At 40.8% G+C, this 19,814-nt stretch overlaps 1 protein-coding gene across 1 annotated transcript; it reads right to left on the minus strand.

The window, feature by feature from the left end:
- Window positions 1-5,842: 5,842 nt before the first annotated feature.
- On the minus strand, window positions 5,843-14,017 carry LOC135479801 (alpha-1,3-mannosyl-glycoprotein 4-beta-N-acetylglucosaminyltransferase C-like). Its single transcript, XM_064759707.1, has 3 exons — window positions 13,915-14,017; window positions 7,537-7,698; window positions 5,843-6,705 (listed from the first exon to the last, which is right to left on the minus strand). Exons 1-3 carry the CDS (start codon window positions 14,015-14,017, stop codon window positions 5,843-5,845), a joined length of 1,128 nt encoding a protein of 375 aa, XP_064615777.1.
- Between the last annotated feature and the right edge of the window lie 5,797 nt (window positions 14,018-19,814).

Raw genomic sequence — 19,814 nt, forward strand, 5'->3', positions numbered from 1 at the left:
TGGCTTCCTCTCCGGCCATAAGTGGGAAGGTCTTTCAGCAACCTGTGGATGGTCGAGGGTTTCCCCCGGGATCTGCCCGGTTCCACCCACCATAATGCTGGCCGCCGTCGTATAAGTGAAATATTCTTGAGCACAGCGTAAAAGACCAATCAAATAAATAAATAAATAATTCATGATAACACTTATTTAATGCATGGCAGACTATATTTTATCTCACACAAAAGGTATGTTACCCCCAAAATAAATAAATAAATAAAAAGAGAGAACAACAAAGATTCGAACTCTTTCCCGAAATGCAACCTGCTTTACACGGTGACTTAGTTCACTGCACTATGAAGGATGCCTGATATATGATGGCGGAAAAACGAATTTTAAACTTGCCAAAATATGACTAATCACATTACAAAGTTAATTTTTTACACATGAAGACATATGTTAACCAGAACGAAACGTTGACAGCACGCAGAAATACACACATAAAAGATATTTTTCTGGTTAACGTTGATCTTCATATTGTAAATTAAGTACATAGTGCCTCGTTTGAACGAAAAATTGGCGTTTTTGATCGAGAGTGCATTTTTGTCGGGTTATTGCTAAGTAACCATCTCTTTTATGGCCATATAACTTTTATGGGTGATTCGACCAAGTTTTATACTTCGGATCTGGAAATTTACAGAGCTGTGATGGGATTTTGAAATTTACAGTTTCTTATCGTACTTCTCTGGGGCCGATTCTCCGCCTTACAGTACCAGATACTCTTCATGGCGACACATGTTAAGAACATTTTCATGGTAGTTGCTATCAACTTGCCTACAATCGCTTTGTGCACGAGGCCAATGAGATGGGTTGTTTGCAATGTAATAATTTTAGTTTCCACTGTATCATAAGTTCTTTTGACTATCACTGTGTATAATATCAGATTTCTTTGATCAGGTTAGATATAGATTTTACCAAATTGCGGTTCGGGGTGTAAAACATCTTCCTGTCATTACACCAGATATAATATATGGCCCGTGAAGACCACTTTACAACGTCAACATTTAGATACTTATGATAAGCACCATTATAGCCTAACTATAGTTCCAAGTGGGTTATACCATAAGGAACTTTCAGGCACTCTCGCGCTATATCCGGGGAGAATCACAAAAAGAATTTCGATCATTCTGATTGGACGAAATAATCTGGCTTCAGCATCGTGGATCTGTCTTAAATTGTGGCACTATTCCTTAATTCTTGCACTTTGATTTGAAGTAAAAGGGTAATTTTAAATTTTCCTCAAAAGATCTTAGACGATTCTCAGTATTAAAAGAAAAATCCTTCAGGTAAACCACAATTTTAACACAGTAGGCTATTTCAAAGATAAAATCAGGCTTAACATAAGTCTAAGTTGAAGGGAATCTATGTGCTAGGGGTATAAACCACAGGCCTTTGGCAAGTTACTGACAACATTTCGCACTTTTGACTTTATGTGCCCACCCCATTGCTGGAAGACATGTGGTCTTAAACGAATTTCCAAGGTCGGGTTTGAACCCTTAACTCGTGGCAGTCACAAAGACCATGCTTTTCCACAAATGTTGTTTTCGCAAGTCCCGTAATTCCAACATACCTCTCATTGACCCTTATGGACCCCAGAGACCACAAAATTATCGGCTCGACTCATTTCGGTCTTAAGATAATAGTTATCATTATTGTCCGGACGAACTGGTCATTTCAGCTTGAAGGGGTGCACTTTAGCACCGAGCATGGTGGACGTTATGAAAAGAGTTCGTTCCTCAAATTTCTTCAACATCGTGTCACACTAAGCACAGCTGGAGCTGACTCAATCAATAAATATGGAGCCTGAAATTGGGAGCTAATTTCCAAGTTAAATATCAAACCGACTGAGCAGTTCTAGCTGCACAGTTTAATATCAAACAGGTTACCAAAAACTGCTTGATAATATCACAAATAACGGGGAACTGCAAGCTAACTTCCCAACTGAATATACAGAAGCATGAAACGACAGCTAATCACACAGTTAAATACTGAAGCGGGAACTGACAGCTAATCACACAGTTAAATACTGAAGCGGGAACTGACAGCTAATCACACAGTTAAATACTGAAGCGGGAACTGACAGATAACTACACAGTTAAATACTGAAGCGGGAACTGACAGATAACTACACAGTGGAATACTGAAGCGGGAACTGACAGATAACTACACAGTGGAATACTGAAGCGGGAACTGACAGATAACTACACAGTGGAATACTGAAGCGGGAACTGACAGATAACTACACAGTGGAATACTGAAGCGGGAACGGACAGATAACTACACAGTGGAATACTGGAGCGGGAACTGACAGATAACTACACAGAGGAATACTGAAGCGGGAAATGACAGATAACTACACAGTGGAATACTGGAGCGGGAACTGACAGATAACTACACAGTGGAATACTGAAGCGGGAACTGACAGATAACTACACAGAGGAATACTGAAGCGGGAACTGACAGATAACTACACATTGGAATACTGAAGCGGGAACTGACAGATAACTACACAGAGGAATACCGAAGCGGGAACTGACAGATAACTACACAGTGGAATACTGAAGCGAGAACTGACAGCTAACTACACAATGTAATACTTAAGCGGGAACAGTGGACATAGTTCAGAGTTATATATCGAACCGGGAACTTTATGTGGCAGGCAGCTAACTTCGCAGAGGTATACCGAAAGCGACAGACAACTGCTCAGTTGAATACTGAACCAGAAACTCACAGCAAACTATACAGTTGAGTATTAAACCTGGAATTACAATTGGCGGCAAGCTTAGAGATAAATATTTAACCGACAAATACGATCTGACGCCAAACTTCACAATGGAATCAACGCTGGTGTGATACACCAATCAAACAAATGAATAAATCGCTGAAAGTTCCGTCAAGGGCAAGACAGTACCTGGCTAAAACATATTTCAGTTTAAAGCAGGATAGTTAAGCTTTCTAAAAAGTATCATACTATATTGTTTCAATGAGATTTCAAAGAAAACCACGTAGAACAAAATGACAATACTGCTCAAATGGCTGGCATGAATCGAGGCAGCCATCTTGAGAATTTTATGCAATCAAACACGTTGCTGCCAGATTGCGCGGCCTAAGCTGTGGCCTACCCATTCACGCATTTTGAGATTGTTTATAACGAGTTAGTTACGTGTAGCCGAAGGGAAATTTAACGGGACAGGTCCCATATTGTGGGACAGGCCTGTATTATTTATGGACCTTTACTTTAAATGGTAGTATTTCAGTGGACATAAACATTAGCCAGGTGCCGTCTTTCGCTTTAATCTCTAATATTCTTCTGGCGACATAAAATACATTATTGTAAAGGCCTAACCATGCTCCAAGCTTTGACTAAAGTATAAAGCTGCTAAAACATGTTGGACTTACTGAAATCTAGGCATAATATTTTTGCAAAAGGCAAAACAATTGCCACTTAAAACCTGTTCAATAACAAATCTCAAACAAACAGGTTTCTCAATTAAAACTTTGAAAACTTTATTTTAACAAATGCGTGAAAAAATATAAAATATGGAAGGAACACCATTGCATGTTGAGCTAACATAAAAATGCAGTTTATAAAAATACATCCAGAATAAAATTTCATATATACAATTTTAGATTTGCTTATTTCATTAACATTAAAACTTAATTTTAATCCGAATAAAATTTAGATTAAATTAGTTTTGCTCAATAATTGTCTTGACGTACATTAACGATTGACAATTGTTGTAAAATCCATACGAATCACAGTCACGGTATAGTGCACAATTATACTATACCACGCAGGAAGCTTTTTTTTTCTGCAGTGGACAAACGACTTACAATTACTTCAGTGCAAACAATATCTCATGGTTGCTGCAGTGCATAAACGATTCACAGCTGACACAGTGCAAAAACCACTCACAGTTGCTGCAGTGAAAAAACGATTCATAGTTGCTGCAGTGCCAAAAAAATGACTCACAATTAGCGTATGAGATGTATAACTGAACATGGTCATGCATGAAATTGAAGTTAGGACATGGTGTAGGTTGAAGTGACGACATGTAAAAACCTCTGTTGTGCACAATAAAACAATGATGAAGTAAAATGTCGTTCTGATTTTCTTGCTCCAGTCATATAATACGTGTAATTATGGATATTTTTTACAAATATGAGAGCAATGAAACGTTAAGAAAAAGGTAACACAATGTGTGCATTTGACATTCTCACAAAACTGGTGAAGCAAGAAAAGCAAAATCTTTTTCACTCCAATTCAGTCATAAACAGGAAAAAAATTGCAGTAGCTTTTCATACCGTGTGTGTGTGTGTGTGTGTGTGTGTGTGTGTATGTGTATGTGTATGTGTGTGTGTGTGTGTGTGTGTGTACGGCAAACAAAACAAATAAAACAAAAAGTCAAAGTAAATAAACTGTCGATATACAGTGGTCTTTGATAAAGAAAATAAGAGATCACTTTTTTTAAGTGTTATTTGTTAAATAAAAAAATTACAATTAATGTAAAATATACAATTTAAAAACCTTGCTTTCTTCTTGCGTAAAACTAATCTATACACATCAAATAATTGGTCGATAGAAACACAGCACTTTGAAGCAACATCATATTGTCCTGTTAAATCTGATCAATCCTGTTTAATGACGTCATCAATTAGAAATGCCTCTGGCGTAAGGTTTAGGTAAAGTTTTGTTCGACCAAGGATTGCCACAAACAAACATCCGAGCGCGCTCCATTAAAAACCCTGATGAAGTTGCTGTGCTGTACTGAAAATCTCTACATATTAGACAAGGACAGGTAACTGCATCGGGTTTTTTTAAATGGAGCTCGCTCTGACGCTGGTTTTGAATCATCCTTGACCAAACAAAATTTTGCCACACCTAATGTTAGAGCAATCTCGGACTAAATATGTCAGGTAAAACTTCCCATTCTAGTCAAGTAGATCGTTCTGTAAAATAACTGTTCAAGTGCTTCCAAATTAAACAACACCTGGTATTAGATACCCACAAGGCCACGTGTGGAGACCTTTAAGCCAATCGTTAAGTAGCTATATTCTACGAGATGGTATGGAAGACGTCAGACTGCGGATGACCAGCAAAACTTACCTCCAATCTGGAGCTAGTCTGCTAACCATCAAAGTAGAAGCCACATAACATCACAGGCCTATTTTCTCTTCAGTAAGCCCTATAATTAAATCTTAATATATAGCTACAAGTAATTAAGTTATTTCATTCATGCATTGGTTTTAAAATAATATTTCTCAGTCATGCAGAGTGGGAAATGCTTTCACGAAGCTTAAGCTTACTCCTCCATTTTTAATGTCTCAGAGCAACGGCGAATAACTGTACAAATTCTTGACAGAAGTTTGTGTGCAGTATCAGCGCAATGCTGTAAACTCCTTTGCTAAGTTCTGAAAGAGTAAGTTTGGTCACATTGATTACCCAGGATGTTTCCAGAATGGTTATCCAGATCTCCAATATCAACTCTGATACTAGGTAATCAAGTTGAAACCTATACATTGAATCAGATACCAGAATAATCCCACAGTGCGTAGAGAATTATACTCTGATTTCGTAATACTATAGACATCGTAATTGTGCAACCACTGAAAAACCAAATATCACATATTTCGACTGTCAATCCAAAAGATGTAAGCGTAAGTGCTTGAGAAGTATTGTTCACAGGCTGTTACAACAAAATATGCCGATGCTACCAAGTAACACTGTTGACTTCTTCGTTCATGTTTTTGTTAATTTTTTACAAATAATCTTTTCCTGTTTTATTCTTGAACTTCCCTATCCCTGCTAATGCCTCTTATTTGATATGGATAATAGTTGGCGTTTTTTTATTTTTTTGTTTTTTTCCTTCATCTGTCTGATTAATTTTTCTCGTTCTACGTAAATTTCTGCTTCCGGTCCACGAATTCCTTTTGACGCTCTGCGCATGACAGGAAGTGTAAAATTTGGATTTCCCACAAAGAACATATCCGTTGTGTTTCGCCGTTTTATCGACAACGACGAGTAGTAGCCGTGGTGCTGAAAAAGTGTCGGTTTCCTCACAATTCTGCGAAATTGTAACATCAGCTCATTAAAATGTAAGTAAGTGACGTCATTGGGCTGTTCATTATAAAACAACATCAACATTTTGGCAAGTTTTTCCAGATCATAAGAATGGAATAACTTTGCGATAAATCCGAGTTCACTGAACTCCAAACAGGTGAATATCTTGTAGCGAGTCATGAAGTCCTCCATCAGTCCGATGTAATTAGGAACGGTGGTCACATCGTCCTCGAGCTGCAGATAATATTCTGCGACATGCCGACTGTACAACATAAGATAAGCGAAATCGTAATTCTGCTTAGACCGCCATTTTACCCTTAACATCGGGTGGTGATAGGTAATTTTCAGATGGTCCAGATCTGGGTAGAAATCCCTGGGAGCTTGGATGGTTCTAATGAGACCGGACTCGAAATGTTCTTCATATCGACGGACGAGAGCATTGGACAGCTTTTGTTTGGATGCCTGTACGAAATCAGCCAGGAGAATAATGATAACTATTTGCTCCTTCTGCGTGGAGTTGGCGTTATCCAACAGCGAGTCGATAGTGCTGAATATATACGTAGTGTTCTGTTGGCGTTCGATGCAGGAAATGGCAAACGTAAACTTCACTGTAACAGATGAAAGAGAACAATAAAGTCTTCGGGACGAAAGGGATGGAGTAACAGGAAGACCAATGATATACAGTATAATCAACTAATCAAGCCGCCTACGTGTACTTTCGAACGTATCATTAACTAACCATTATATTAATGTGATTGGTGTTTTACGCCGTACTCAAGAACATTTCACTTATACGACCGCGGCCAGCATTATCGCGGGAGGAAACTGGGCAGGTCCCAGGGAAACCCACGACTATTAGGAGGTTTGCTGGCAACGAACTATTACAGGATTGAAAAAAAGAGGGGATGAATTTCTAAAACGGTGGGAAAACTTTAACATTTTATCTTACGCATTAAAGTTTGAATGTTTTGAAAATGCACGAGGGCGACAATGAACATATTATGAACATTTAAATGAGTAACCATTAGTGCATTGTTTGGTTGTTGCCTTACGACAAAACTCAAAGTATTTGTCACTTATATAATGCCGTATAAGTATCATGGGTAGAGGAATTTGGGAGGAAACCATGAACGTTCAAACTGGTGACGAGCTTCCACACATGTGACGTTAAGATCTGCACACGGTAGTGGTTGTAGCGCTTATTGTCACCAAGGGCCTTTAAGCACTAAGAGCGGGGAAACAAAGGGAAACCTGTCCAAGTAAAGGTACTAGTTCACCTTTGTAAATGTATACACAAATTGTTTTCAGAAAGTAGTCTTGAAAAAGTTACAATCCACTAACATAAAGCCCCAACGGCGAGTTCCCTGTTGTATACACGGGAGCCTACATATCATGTAAAAACGTGTACTTCTACCACTCATGCAGCTAGACTGACTCACCTTTGTTGGGCCGCACTTTCCCCGCCACAAGGGAATTCTCAAACAGCTGCGGTGGGATTTCTCCTATTCTGGACAAGGACATATCTTGCGGTTGACGCTCGATGACATACTCACGCAGTGTCTGTCCGTTTATTTCTCTCAGCACTAACCTGGTGTTACCATCTGAAACAAAGAAGTATTTAAGTAACACCGCATGCATAACCTTTCGTTTGGAACCGGACAACTTCTCCTGAGCTGAAGTCATAGAAAAGCGATCGCGAGTTACTGACCCTCTATCACAGATTTAATCGACACTGCACCAATTCAGAACTGGGGTCAATTGTTCAAAAGTCTATTAAAATTTAAGCCGAAAAGGCTTAAATGCTAAAACCAGTCTTATTCTAATATTTATTTATTTGATTGGCGTTTTACGCTGGACTCAAGAATATTTCACTTATACGACGGCGGCAAGCATTCTGGTTAGAGGAAACCAGGTGGAGCGTATTCTTATACAAATCAAACTGTACTTTAGTCTGGACACTGGCCATGGGGCGCGAGCCATATGCTTGCTAAAGACACTTCCGTTTCCTCCCTAAATAAAACAGACCAGTGTTACATAAAACTTCTTCAATGTAGTGTTAAGCTCCAATCAAACAAGCAAATTAATGCAATTCATATCCCAAGCTAGATGTGCAAAGCGTTCGAGTGAAGCCAGCTTGATTGCCAACTTTTGTGACCACAAAATGAAATTATACATAAAAATTGCTGGGGAAACCCACGACCAGACAGAACAAAGTAAATCTGTCGTATACCTCAAAACCTATGTCCAGATCCAAGTGATTTTGCGAACTTGATCGTGGATTAGATGAAATTAATCTGCTGCCAAAATCTGATGCAAAAAATCCGGTGACACATGGCGTTGTTATTGTACAGAATCAAAAATCAAGAATCAGACAGAGAGAAAAACGGACAGGCAGCGTTAAAATAACATTCGTATGTTTTGCTGAAGCGTTGGAGGGGTTGGGGGGGGGGGGGGGGGGGGGCAAATAAATACATAAATAAGAGACGACTCTAAACAGTGTCAGCGATCACAGTATATCCTCGCATAATCAGCATGGCCATTGATATTATTCACACGCTGCCGAGGCACGTCGGGTGAAATTTGTCGCATACCGGCAAGACCAAACAGTCCAGATAATCCGTCACTGTTACCATGGCGCAACAAACAAACAACAACAACGCCAGTTGTCAGTGTTCATAATAGAGGTAAGCACAGTGGACGAAGGAATAACCTAATTTTATGCACAAAGGTCGCGTCTACTGTTGTGGGCAGCTGTTGGTTGTACTTAAGCGAAATGAGCAAGGTACCGGTATGCGAAAAATCCGAGGTGTAGCCATACATCCTTTTATTATATCCTAAATATTCACAGAGGACAAATAATATTATATCCTATACACAAAGCAAAGTGAAACTACAACGGGGGGCGGTGGGTGAGTGTGTGTCTGTCTGTGTGCCAGACATGTTCCTGGTTGTGTGTGTGTGTGTGGGGGGGGGGGGCATGCATGTTTCCGGCGATGTCCTCTACATTCCGAAACATCCTTGCTTAACGCGTTTGGATTAAATTCCATTTCGCTTATACGACGGCGGCCAGCATTATCGTGGGAGGAAACCGGGCAGAGCCATGGGGGAAACCCATGACCATCCGGGGGGGGGGGGGGTGCTGGTAGACCTTCCCATGTGCGGCCGGAGAGGAAGCCAGCATGTAGGTTGTTCAATAGTTATAAAGTTCAAATTGCGTTCCACTCCGTATATTCCCCAATACTCGTTACTCATCTTTTTCTAGTCTTTGCCCTAAGGAAGATAATGTAGCCAAGAATCAGTACAGACATGCATACGCTTGGCTTTGTACGTCGTACTTAATGTTTTAATCAAATAACGACGAGAAGTCATTCCGTGTGTGTTGGTGTACATATACTGTAACATAGCGAGTACCTAAAACTGAAACGTCTTGCACTGTTTGCGGAACAACTATGCGGAACGGAACAATTGGTGTTGATGGTGTCCGCTCGGAGAAGCTAGTTATCAGTGATCAGTTACATTTGTTTACAGTGAACTCTATAGATGGTTTGCAACACGCGGATGTTCGTGAGTTTAAACCGGGCCCTGTCCGGTTTCCACACAACATAATGTACGGCGTAAAACACCAGCCAAATAAATAAATAGATATAGATGGTTTGCAATGTCAGCCATGCAATGAGGTAAGTTTGTGTATTGCCCACTGGGTGTCTATTGGTAGAAGTGTCATAAATTGGGCAAAGACCCTTGGCTTGTAAGAGCATACAATGGGTAGCCAAGAAACAAACTTATCTCAAAGATGGCTGCCATTGCAAACCATCTATAATCAAACTAGCAGTTCCCAATGGCCGCTGGCCATACTCAAGGGCATACGCACAAAAGGTGCATCGCCAGTATTATGCTACGGGGCTATTAGCCTACGTATATACTTAAACAATGTTGGAAATAATGTACGGCTCCTATGTTTTCGCAGCCCATTTGAAACGCCCGGGCATGTCTAAACAGAAAGGATCATAATCGATGGTACATGATAAGGGCTGCACTGAGCGGACATCCCGCTCTGACCCACAGGCCTGGGTGCGTCAGTAGTGTGACAAATACTCATAGACAGTTATAATGGGCAAACCAAGCCCCGCTCTGACACACAGGCCTAGGTGCGTCAATGGTGTGACAAATACCCATAGACTGTTATAATGGGCAAACCAAGCTCTTCCCACCCTTATCGACCAGGCTAACATATGGATGTAGAAACACCATTTGTTACACCATGCGTTACATGCACATGAAAAAATTTAATGCCACTGTAGTTACGTGGACATGAATGCCACGACAACATAATACCATTGTAGTTACGTGGACGTGAATGCTACGATAGCATAATGCCATTGTAGTTACGTGGACCTGAATGCCACGGCAACATAATGGCATTGTAGTTACGTGGACAACATAATGGCATTGTAGGGTTTTCGTTTCAAGCCTATAGCCTGGCCTTTATTGGTCTCTTTGACTTTGGACTTTGACTGGCCGCACTTATTCAGAAAACAGATAACAATAACAGGGCCTGTTAATTATCTGCACAGATTAAAAGCCTACCTCTATATTGTAGATGTTTAAAACACATATCTGTATTATTAACACATTTGGATTAGGTCAGGAATTTTTGTCTGAAATCATCGCTGATTCATACAAGATATAGATATGAACTCTCAATCTGCATCTTCAGTCTCTGAAAGGGATTTTGATCTGGACCTGTTTTTGTGATTTAAGATACTGTAGTCTGACAATTGGACAGAAATGACTGATATCATTATGCCATGACTGAAATTATTGATGAGAAAGTGTTTCCTTGCTTTGTTCATTTAGTGCTTACAGTATTGTATACACTCATATGTTTGCACTTAAGTTGGAACATTTGAATTGCTGAAATGTGATGACTGCATTTACTGCAAAGACACAGTTTCTTGCTGTTAATTATTGATGACTCCAATGTCAGCACATAACAGCAGGGCATGTGCATGTATACTCTTTATGAGGAAGAAAAAAGACACACACAAGTAAAAAATGATATTTACTATGTCTGAAACTTTCTTATGTGCTCATTTACTACTTAGAATTGTGTATATACATGTAGGCTCTAAAATAAACTCAGATAGCCTCTCAGAACATCTAGACTCCAAGAGCTTCAACCAATGATGGATCTCCAAACATCCTCCTACTTTTGGGCAGCAGCCTGCTACTTCAAAACAAAATGAATACCCCGTATTGTATTTACGTGCACATGAATGCCATGACAACTTAATGTTATGGTAGTGAAGTGCACATGAACGCCATGGCAACTGAATATATTTTTAGCTACTTCCAACGACGTATAGTTCTAATCCCACAAATAATTAACAACGATTTCTATAACACGTGTTTTGCATTAAAAGTATTTACTTTACAAAGGTTTATAACGTTCTGCGTTAACACCTGTGTAGGTTGGATACGTAGCAATATCAGTTTACAGTATCTGTAGTATGCAGTCACTGTTTACAGTACCCAGTGTGCAGTGTTAAGGCGCTGGTACATTTACCATAGTCTCAAACGACTCGGATACCCACAAGAAAGCAACCAAGAGAACGGTCAAATAATCCCATAGGGTCGAATCAACAATGGCTTTCTAAACGGCACTTCAGTTAACGTTCTCAGATAAAGTGGAGCGTAGCGCGACAGGTGAAGTTACTTGTGCAAATGTTTATCAACTTTATCAGTGTTTAAGTCACCCACCACCACAACAGGATTGTTGGTTGCTCAGACATTGCGGCTGATGTGCTAAACCTACATAGGAGTGGCCGTTACTATGGTAAAACCTTACCGATAGTGGCATTCGAAACTGAAGTTTGGTCACGAACATAAAAAAATGCCGGTAGTTGTTTACTCAGGGCTGTGTATTTTTCTGTGATCTATAACCCGGGTCACTGAGGTACTGTCAACAAATTCCTGAGTACAAAGTCAAACAACGCTCAGCAGACGACGTAATGGACGCAGAAAATGGGCTTCTGTATGAAAGAATGTCGGTCGCATAATATATGCGTTGCAGTGGGGATAACGTGAAAATCTCCCGCTCATTATTCCTTGTGATCGGTTTCTGGTAAACCCATAATCCTAAGAAGATTTGCCACCTTATTATATATACCCAGGACTGAGCGCTGAGCGGGTAGTGAATGACAGGGAACAGGGGGTTGCGTGAGCCAGGGTGGGGTCAACTACATTATACTATCGTTGATGCCTGTCTCGAAGGCTATCTCTAAATGGACGACAACAAAAACTCGTGCCACGCTCCAGCGGAGTCATCGGCGCTGGCCGGTGTCTAAATCAACCCGCTGTGGTCATTTCGCCATTGTACATGGCATGCTGGTGCAATTGTTATATAGATCAGTGAGGTTGTACTACTGTACGCTCTTTCATATTCAGCCAATTCGTTTAGGTTTTCCTTTGTGTTTAATATAAAAACCATTTCCAGATTTTCCGAATGAGAAGCCGGAATTTTGGAGTTACTGACGAAGTTTTCAGTCAGCGCGTGGGCGTGAGTTCGTGAACATGTACATTCGGCACAGATTGAATCAACATGCATCTAATGGCTAAAAAGTCGTTTTACGAGCTGACTTGAAATCTTGAGGCCTGTGATTTTTTAATGTGCCTTACAAACTATATGCTTTGTTTGGTTTTCAAAAACTCTAAATATCTATAATTTTTGAACAAATACCACCACCACCACCCTCTACCCCTAAACATTATCTCTGTACAATAAACAGTGTTTATCTGCTTTTTAAATACATTTTGTGGGGGCGATTTTATTATTGTACATAATTAAAACATACGTCTGAACTTAGTTGAACGAACACATGTTACATGTTACAATATGATAATAATGGGGCTATAATGTGTGTACATAACAGGTTGTGCACACTACAATGTTGTCAGCACCTGACAACGACCAAATATTGTTTGTCCCACATTACTACGCCGAGCATGACAAACCCCAGCCGTTGTTTTCGTCATATTATCGTTTGAAATCGATGCTGCTGGAATAATTTCTGGCACTTAAAACATGCAGCATGCTGTAGGTACGATAAACACAAATATCCTACGTGTTGGTAGGGTAGTCTGATACGTACTGACGGGACGCATCGATACATTATAAATGCACACCGCAATGCAACGCATTTGGTTAGGAAGCAGAGGTAAAGGCGAGTATTCCCATCTATGCATAATTTAATATACTGCATTTTACCTAAAATTTCGCACATGGCTAAGTTTCTCATTTTGCTCAATTTGCTTAGAAGATAGAATGATATCCACCTGGAAAAATGCAGGTTTCAACAATATTTTATGACCATTATTTCCCAATAAAAATGCATTTTTCGTCCACATATAAGGTCAAAATCCAGAAACGAAGTCATGGTATGTTAGATAGCAGCCAGATATTGACTCAGATACGCAGTTATTTCACCAATAGTGGTCTTGAGCAAGAATATACATGTAGAAACTATACAAACACATATAGAGCAGAATTTGACAATGAGGCGTCTCAGCCTCTATGGATTTTCAGTATAAGAACATACGCTTCCGCGTTTTCCTGTACAGTGTATTCTTGTAAGAAGAAATTTGTTGTAACTGTACAGTGTAGCCTTGTAACAAGAAATCGTACAGTGTAGTCTTGTAAGAAGAAATCTGATGTAACTGTACAGTGTAGTCTTGTAACAAGAAATCTGGTGTAACTGCATGCTTTAACCGACTTAACACAACAAATCCAAAATGTAAGAGAAGAAATGCGGACTTACCTCTGACCATAAGCCTTTCTGATTCCGTCCATATCATCAAGGACACGAGGACTGTGAGCGGAATTAGAATTGTAAGAATCTTACATTTCATCCCCTGCCCCATGATCACAAATATTCGTCAATAACAGTGCTGTCCGGTTTCTAAAATGTGGCCCGCAGCTATACGGGACTGGCACAATTCCTCCAGCCGTGTCCAAAATTGATGTTTTGAATTCCTGCCGCCTAGATGGATCCACTTTTACAGTGCGTTTGCGTGTCGCATTCCCACGTGAAGCTTTTGCTTCTGTGCTTAATTTGAAGATCAACAGGTTCTGCGACTGTCGGCGAGTCTTAGGTCTTGGTGTACAGTTGGCTGGATTTATCACCTAGCCAGACAAACTTGTTTTGAAGCGCACCAATCAGCGCAGAGACCGTGCAGCCTCTAAGTGACTGGCTTATGACACTACTGTGTGGGTCGATCACCCTGGGAGGCGGGAGTTTTGGGGTAGCCGTTCCCCACCCTACCCATCCCGTCAACCTTCTTGGTATACAGGTGTTAATTTTATGTCCCTACCACCCCCCCCCCCCCACCCCACCCCCACCCCACCCACCCTACCTACCCAGTGTAGGTTTACGGTAAAGGTGATTTCCCTAGCCCCCATGCAGTTTAGACGCTAGTATGAATACTCTTTTGATCCAAAGGGAATGGGATTAAATGCAGCTGTTATAGCTTGGCCATCAAATCTCACACAGTTTACTTTCTCCCACTCGCTGACCACTTCCTCCCTGACACCCTACCCCGAACCTAAGGTTTCCTTAATCTTAAAATTACACCCAGCACTGTCATTCTTGTATTACTCTCTACAACCATGCAGGTAGCTTGTGTGTCAGCTGTCAAAGCATACAGCGCATGTCATGTTATAGCAGAAAAGACTTTGAGGGCAAAACTTAAAAGAAAGTTTTAAATGTTTACAATATATAACACTTTGGTAAGAAAATGCAAATGTTATAAAATTTTACGTATTACATTTCCAGTTGCAATTAATTTAGTATTTTGCCAACCTCCAAACAGGTTTTGTGAATCCGCCGTAATGGTAATAAGTATATACTAATAGTTACGTCTCCTGCATTGCAAGACAAATGTTTTAGTCACATGGCTATATTCCGGTAAGCAATTTATTTATTTGTTTGATTGGTGTTCTGCGCCGTACTCAAAAATATTTCACTTATAGGACGGTGGCCATTATTATAGGAGGAAGAAACCGGTCAGAGATTGCAGAAACCTAACAAATTGGACGATATACATGTACGTTGTTCTATGTGTGTTCATCATCAACTTAAGAAAGATTGCTTTCGTCATGAAGGTAAAAGCCGCATATGTTTACTCGATACCGCGGACATCCGGGTACTTCACTCATACGCGGTAGCGGCAATTAGACGACGAGGTGACGGATATCACAGGAAGGTATAGGGAAAGGAACAACACTGGACGATATTAAGGCGATAATTATAGTGTGTAAGACAACAGAACAATGTGCACAGTACATATAAATTGTGGACGTTAACAAAACCTGGTTCTGGACTTATGGGGTCTTGAATAAGAGTTTTGTATCAACTCCAATATTATTTAGACAATGTTTTCGCCGCCCTGTGTGAGCAAGTATAACCGTGTTGGTACGAGTGAATCGGAAAATTCCCAGATGTCTCCAATACCTCATACTCGAATTAACAGAAACCAAAAGAAAATGGCACCCAAGTGAACTCTTCAAAATTGGCCCTGATCTCTTTCCTTGAGATAAATGTGAAGGACAAGAAGACATTATCAATAAATGCTTGTAAAACCTCCGATTTCATCCAAATCAATTAAGGGTTTGTTTGTTTTTGGGGTTTTTTTTTTACATGTTTGGTGGCAGTTTTGAGCTAAAGAGGGAATGGGGTGGGTAGGTGGAGGGGGAGGTGTCTGACTCGGTGGTACGTACAGTGTGCCACCCCACCCACTGGCGAACAGTGGATGCTGTCACGGCCTTGGACAGGGAATTTCAGGACGTCCCCGTCTCATTATCGTGTTGGGGGCCTGTGTTGGTAATTGGCTGTCTGAAATACCCGTGGGATCCTTTGCTCAGTCTTACGTTTAATTGTATGTCACACGTTGGAAAGTTCGTCAGTGGTGCCCCAAAGATCCGTGGTTTAAACCAGGCCACAACGGTTTCCTCGACAAGGATAAAACTGACCGCAATGATATGATCCGGAATATAAGGTTACAATCAAACAGGAAAAATATTCCAACATTTAATTACTAAAATACAGGTGTACCTAAAAGAATTTAATTTTCCTGACGTTACACGTTTATAAAACGCAATCCGATTGGTCGAATTTTTGAGTTTATACTCCAATAAACCGAAAAATATGAAACCACGCCCACGCAGGACTACTTTGTCTAAGAATAGAACTGAAAAATGGATTCACGGGTTTATACAATTTGCACAACGATTTTTTTCGTTCATGCCCCAATAAACCTAAAAAATATTACAGCCAGTCCTTAATAACTCTGGGTTCACCCCTCCCTGGCGGGAAAACCTATTGAAATCATTACGATATGATTAACTTCAAACTTCAGTATCTCACCTAACTGCGTAATGTAGAGAAACATACCTCAGTAGTAACAGTACTGAACCCATGGCATAACTTTTGCTACATTGATATTTCATGTGATTTAAAGATCATGTGTAATTTTACAGGAAACCATGAAAATTCAGTCTCTTCAAAAACCGCTGATCTGGTCATGTTGTAAGTTGATTAAGATGTTACAAGAGTAGGCCTACTTTAATCCTAAAAAGTTTTGATTTCCGTATGCAAATTTGACTTCTGGCGCCATTTGTAACACGTCACCTGACTCATTTTTTACTTTCTTCATATTTTACCCCACGGTAATGCAAATTTGCTCCTGTCAAATGCAACTTTGTGCGCTGAATCCAAAAGTATCAATACCTTTTCCCCGAAGTTTCAAGGTTTTACCGGAAGTGAGACAAAAGAGTAATTTATTTATTTGGTTCATGTTTTACGCAATACGCAAGAATATTTCACTTATACGACAACATCAAGCATCATGGTGGTAGCAAACCGGACGGAGCCCAGCGAAAACCCACATTTGCAGGTTGCTGGAAGACCTTCCCATGTACGGCCGGGGTGGGGGGGGGGGGGGGAGGAAGACAGTATGAGCTGTATTTGAACTCTCAGCGACCGCACTGGTGAGAGGATCCTAGGTCATTGCGCCGCGCTGGTGTGTTACACCCCTCGGCCACGGAGGCTCCACAAACAATGAAAATTACAGTCCGTTATGACTGAGCTCAAATCTAGCTTATGTCCCATTAGCAGTCGTTTTATTCTCCACATTTTGACGTCTTATGTGGAATAATAGGAACTTACAGGTACATGAGATAGTTGGTTTAGCATATGCCATCGCTGTCAGCCATGTCACCTAAATTTATTAGCGGTCCATTTCGTCCCGGAACCATGATAAATTCAGTGGGGCGTGTCCCAACATTGTAAAATGCACCGTGTTCAGTCTATTTTCCGATATCCGCCATTTAGAAGATATCCCACATTCCCTTTAGTTTTAAAACTATAAAGTATAGAATGATAGGACAAACATCAAAATGTAGCACGTGATACGGCCTTTATATATATGCGAACCGATCTGAGTTTGTTTTCTATAGATTTTTGAGTGCTTAGTGAGTGAGTGCTTGGGGTTTAACGTCGTACTCAACAATTTTTCAGTCATATGACGACGAAGGAATCATTAGGGTGCATGTACGTGTAATGTGCCTCCTTGTTGCAGGACGGATTTCCACCGCTCTTTTATTTAGTGCTGCTTCACTGAGACGACTTACCGAAGGCAAGTAAGCCGCCCCGCCCGAGCCATTATACTGATACGGGCCAACCAGTCGTTGCACTATCCCCTCCATGCTGAACCCCAAGCGAGGAAGTTACAACTTCCTCTTTTAAAGTCTTAGGTGTGACTCGATCAAGGATTGATCCTGGATCTACCGGTCCCGAAGCGGACGCTCTACCAACTGTGCTATCCGGGCCGGTATATATATAGATTTTTGAATGCTGGAGACTGTGACCATTAGGGTAATAGGGTTGTCTTACATGGAAATGACATAATGCTCTTTCGATTCACTTAACATAAGATATCTTCCCTACAGTGGAGAAGTAAATAAAATGATGCCAGACACAAGCTGTTAGATATTGCCTACATAAATGAAACTGACTATAGCCGTCAAACGTAGACACACAGACTAGGATAGGTCTAACTTGATCACAACTGCAATGTAGACCGTGCTCAGAAGATAAGACGTTGGAACTGAAATGCCTGCATTTTATTGTTAGTACATGACAGAACTGGCGAACTACGGTCCATTTAGCTGCCCGTCGACAGGGAATTGGGTGAGTAAATCACAGCGAAATAAAATAAACTGTGTATCACACGATCTTTAAGTTGCAACAACAACATAGCAGTCGAAGCCCAGCCCCAGGCCACATGGTTTGCTGTCCCTATTCCAAGCTTCTCCGGAAAATGGGAAGACTTTGAAACATTTTGTGAGCGATTTCAATCCTGTATGGAGGCTAACGCAATTACAGATGAAACAATCTTACTCATGACAATTCAGTGATGGGAAACTTCAATCAAGCCAGGTGAAACTCCTTTATTATATTGGACAAATGATTCGGGTCAAAGCTCAGCTGGTTGCATCCGTTAACAGTGGCGACGGAGAAACAAGGGACTTAACTCTACTTGTTGTCCTTGGCAACTGGCCCGCCTTGCCTGGTCGTGAACTGGTTGCGACACTTTAAACCATGGAATCGATTCGACGGAAAAATCATTGGAAATAAACTCAGCCAAAAATGAATCCACAAAACCGGAAAATATCGGAACAGAATTTCTTAAATTATTCCAGGTGTACTAGGCCATATCAAAGGCCTACAAGTCAGCATAGATCTACAGCCAGACGCCAAACCAGTATCCTGTAAAGCCAGACAAGTTCCATTCGCTCCAAGCGGAAAGGTGGAGGCTGAGACTGACCGTTTAAAAGCGGATGGTATCAGCGAAAAGGTCAAGTATTCTCCTTGGGCGACGCATATCTTTCCAGTACTAAAGCCCAACGGCGAAATACACCTATGTGGAGGATACAAGGTCAGTGTGAATCGCTTCAGCACGCGAAACGTTTACCTCATTCCCAGAATGAAAGAACTTTTGCCAAATTTGAATGGTGGAGAAGAATTTACAAAACTTGATCTTCGCCACGCGTACCAGCAACTAGAGTTAGATGAACCATCCCAGATCCTAACTACTATAAACACTTCCAAAAGCCTCTTCAAGTACAACCGACTATCGTACGGTATCAATACGGCTCCAGCAATTTCCCAAAGGGATTTGGAAATAACGCTGAAAGTACTTACATGTACATATTTTGGCGACATTCTGATCTCCGTAAAAATCACACACATCATGAACATAATCTCAACAAAGCTCCAAAAACGCTTGAGAACGCTGTTGCTCCCCTACAGGTCAGTAAGTGCAGATTTCTTCTATCGGAAGTTGACTACCTGGGCGTGTGTGCCGACAGAGAGGGGCAGTACTCTACTGCAAAGAGAATCAGGGCAATTCAAGATGCTCCTGCGCCAGAAAATGTCACAGAGCTGAGGGCGTATTAAGGGCTTCTGACAACTTATGGTAAATTTATTCCAAACGTGTCCATTCGACTTGCTCCTTTGTATGATCTCCCGAAGAAGGGTAATCCTTGGCAGTGAACTGCTAAAGAGCACAAGCATTCAATCTCAGCAAACAGAGCCTTAGTGATTATCCGCTACTTGTACATTACGACCCTGACAAGCTAATCATTTTGGCTTGTGACACC

Source organism: Liolophura sinensis, chromosome 12 (genome assembly GCF_032854445.1).
Source record: "Liolophura sinensis isolate JHLJ2023 chromosome 12, CUHK_Ljap_v2, whole genome shotgun sequence".
Classification (NCBI taxonomy): domain Eukaryota; kingdom Metazoa; phylum Mollusca; class Polyplacophora; order Chitonida; family Chitonidae; genus Liolophura; species Liolophura sinensis.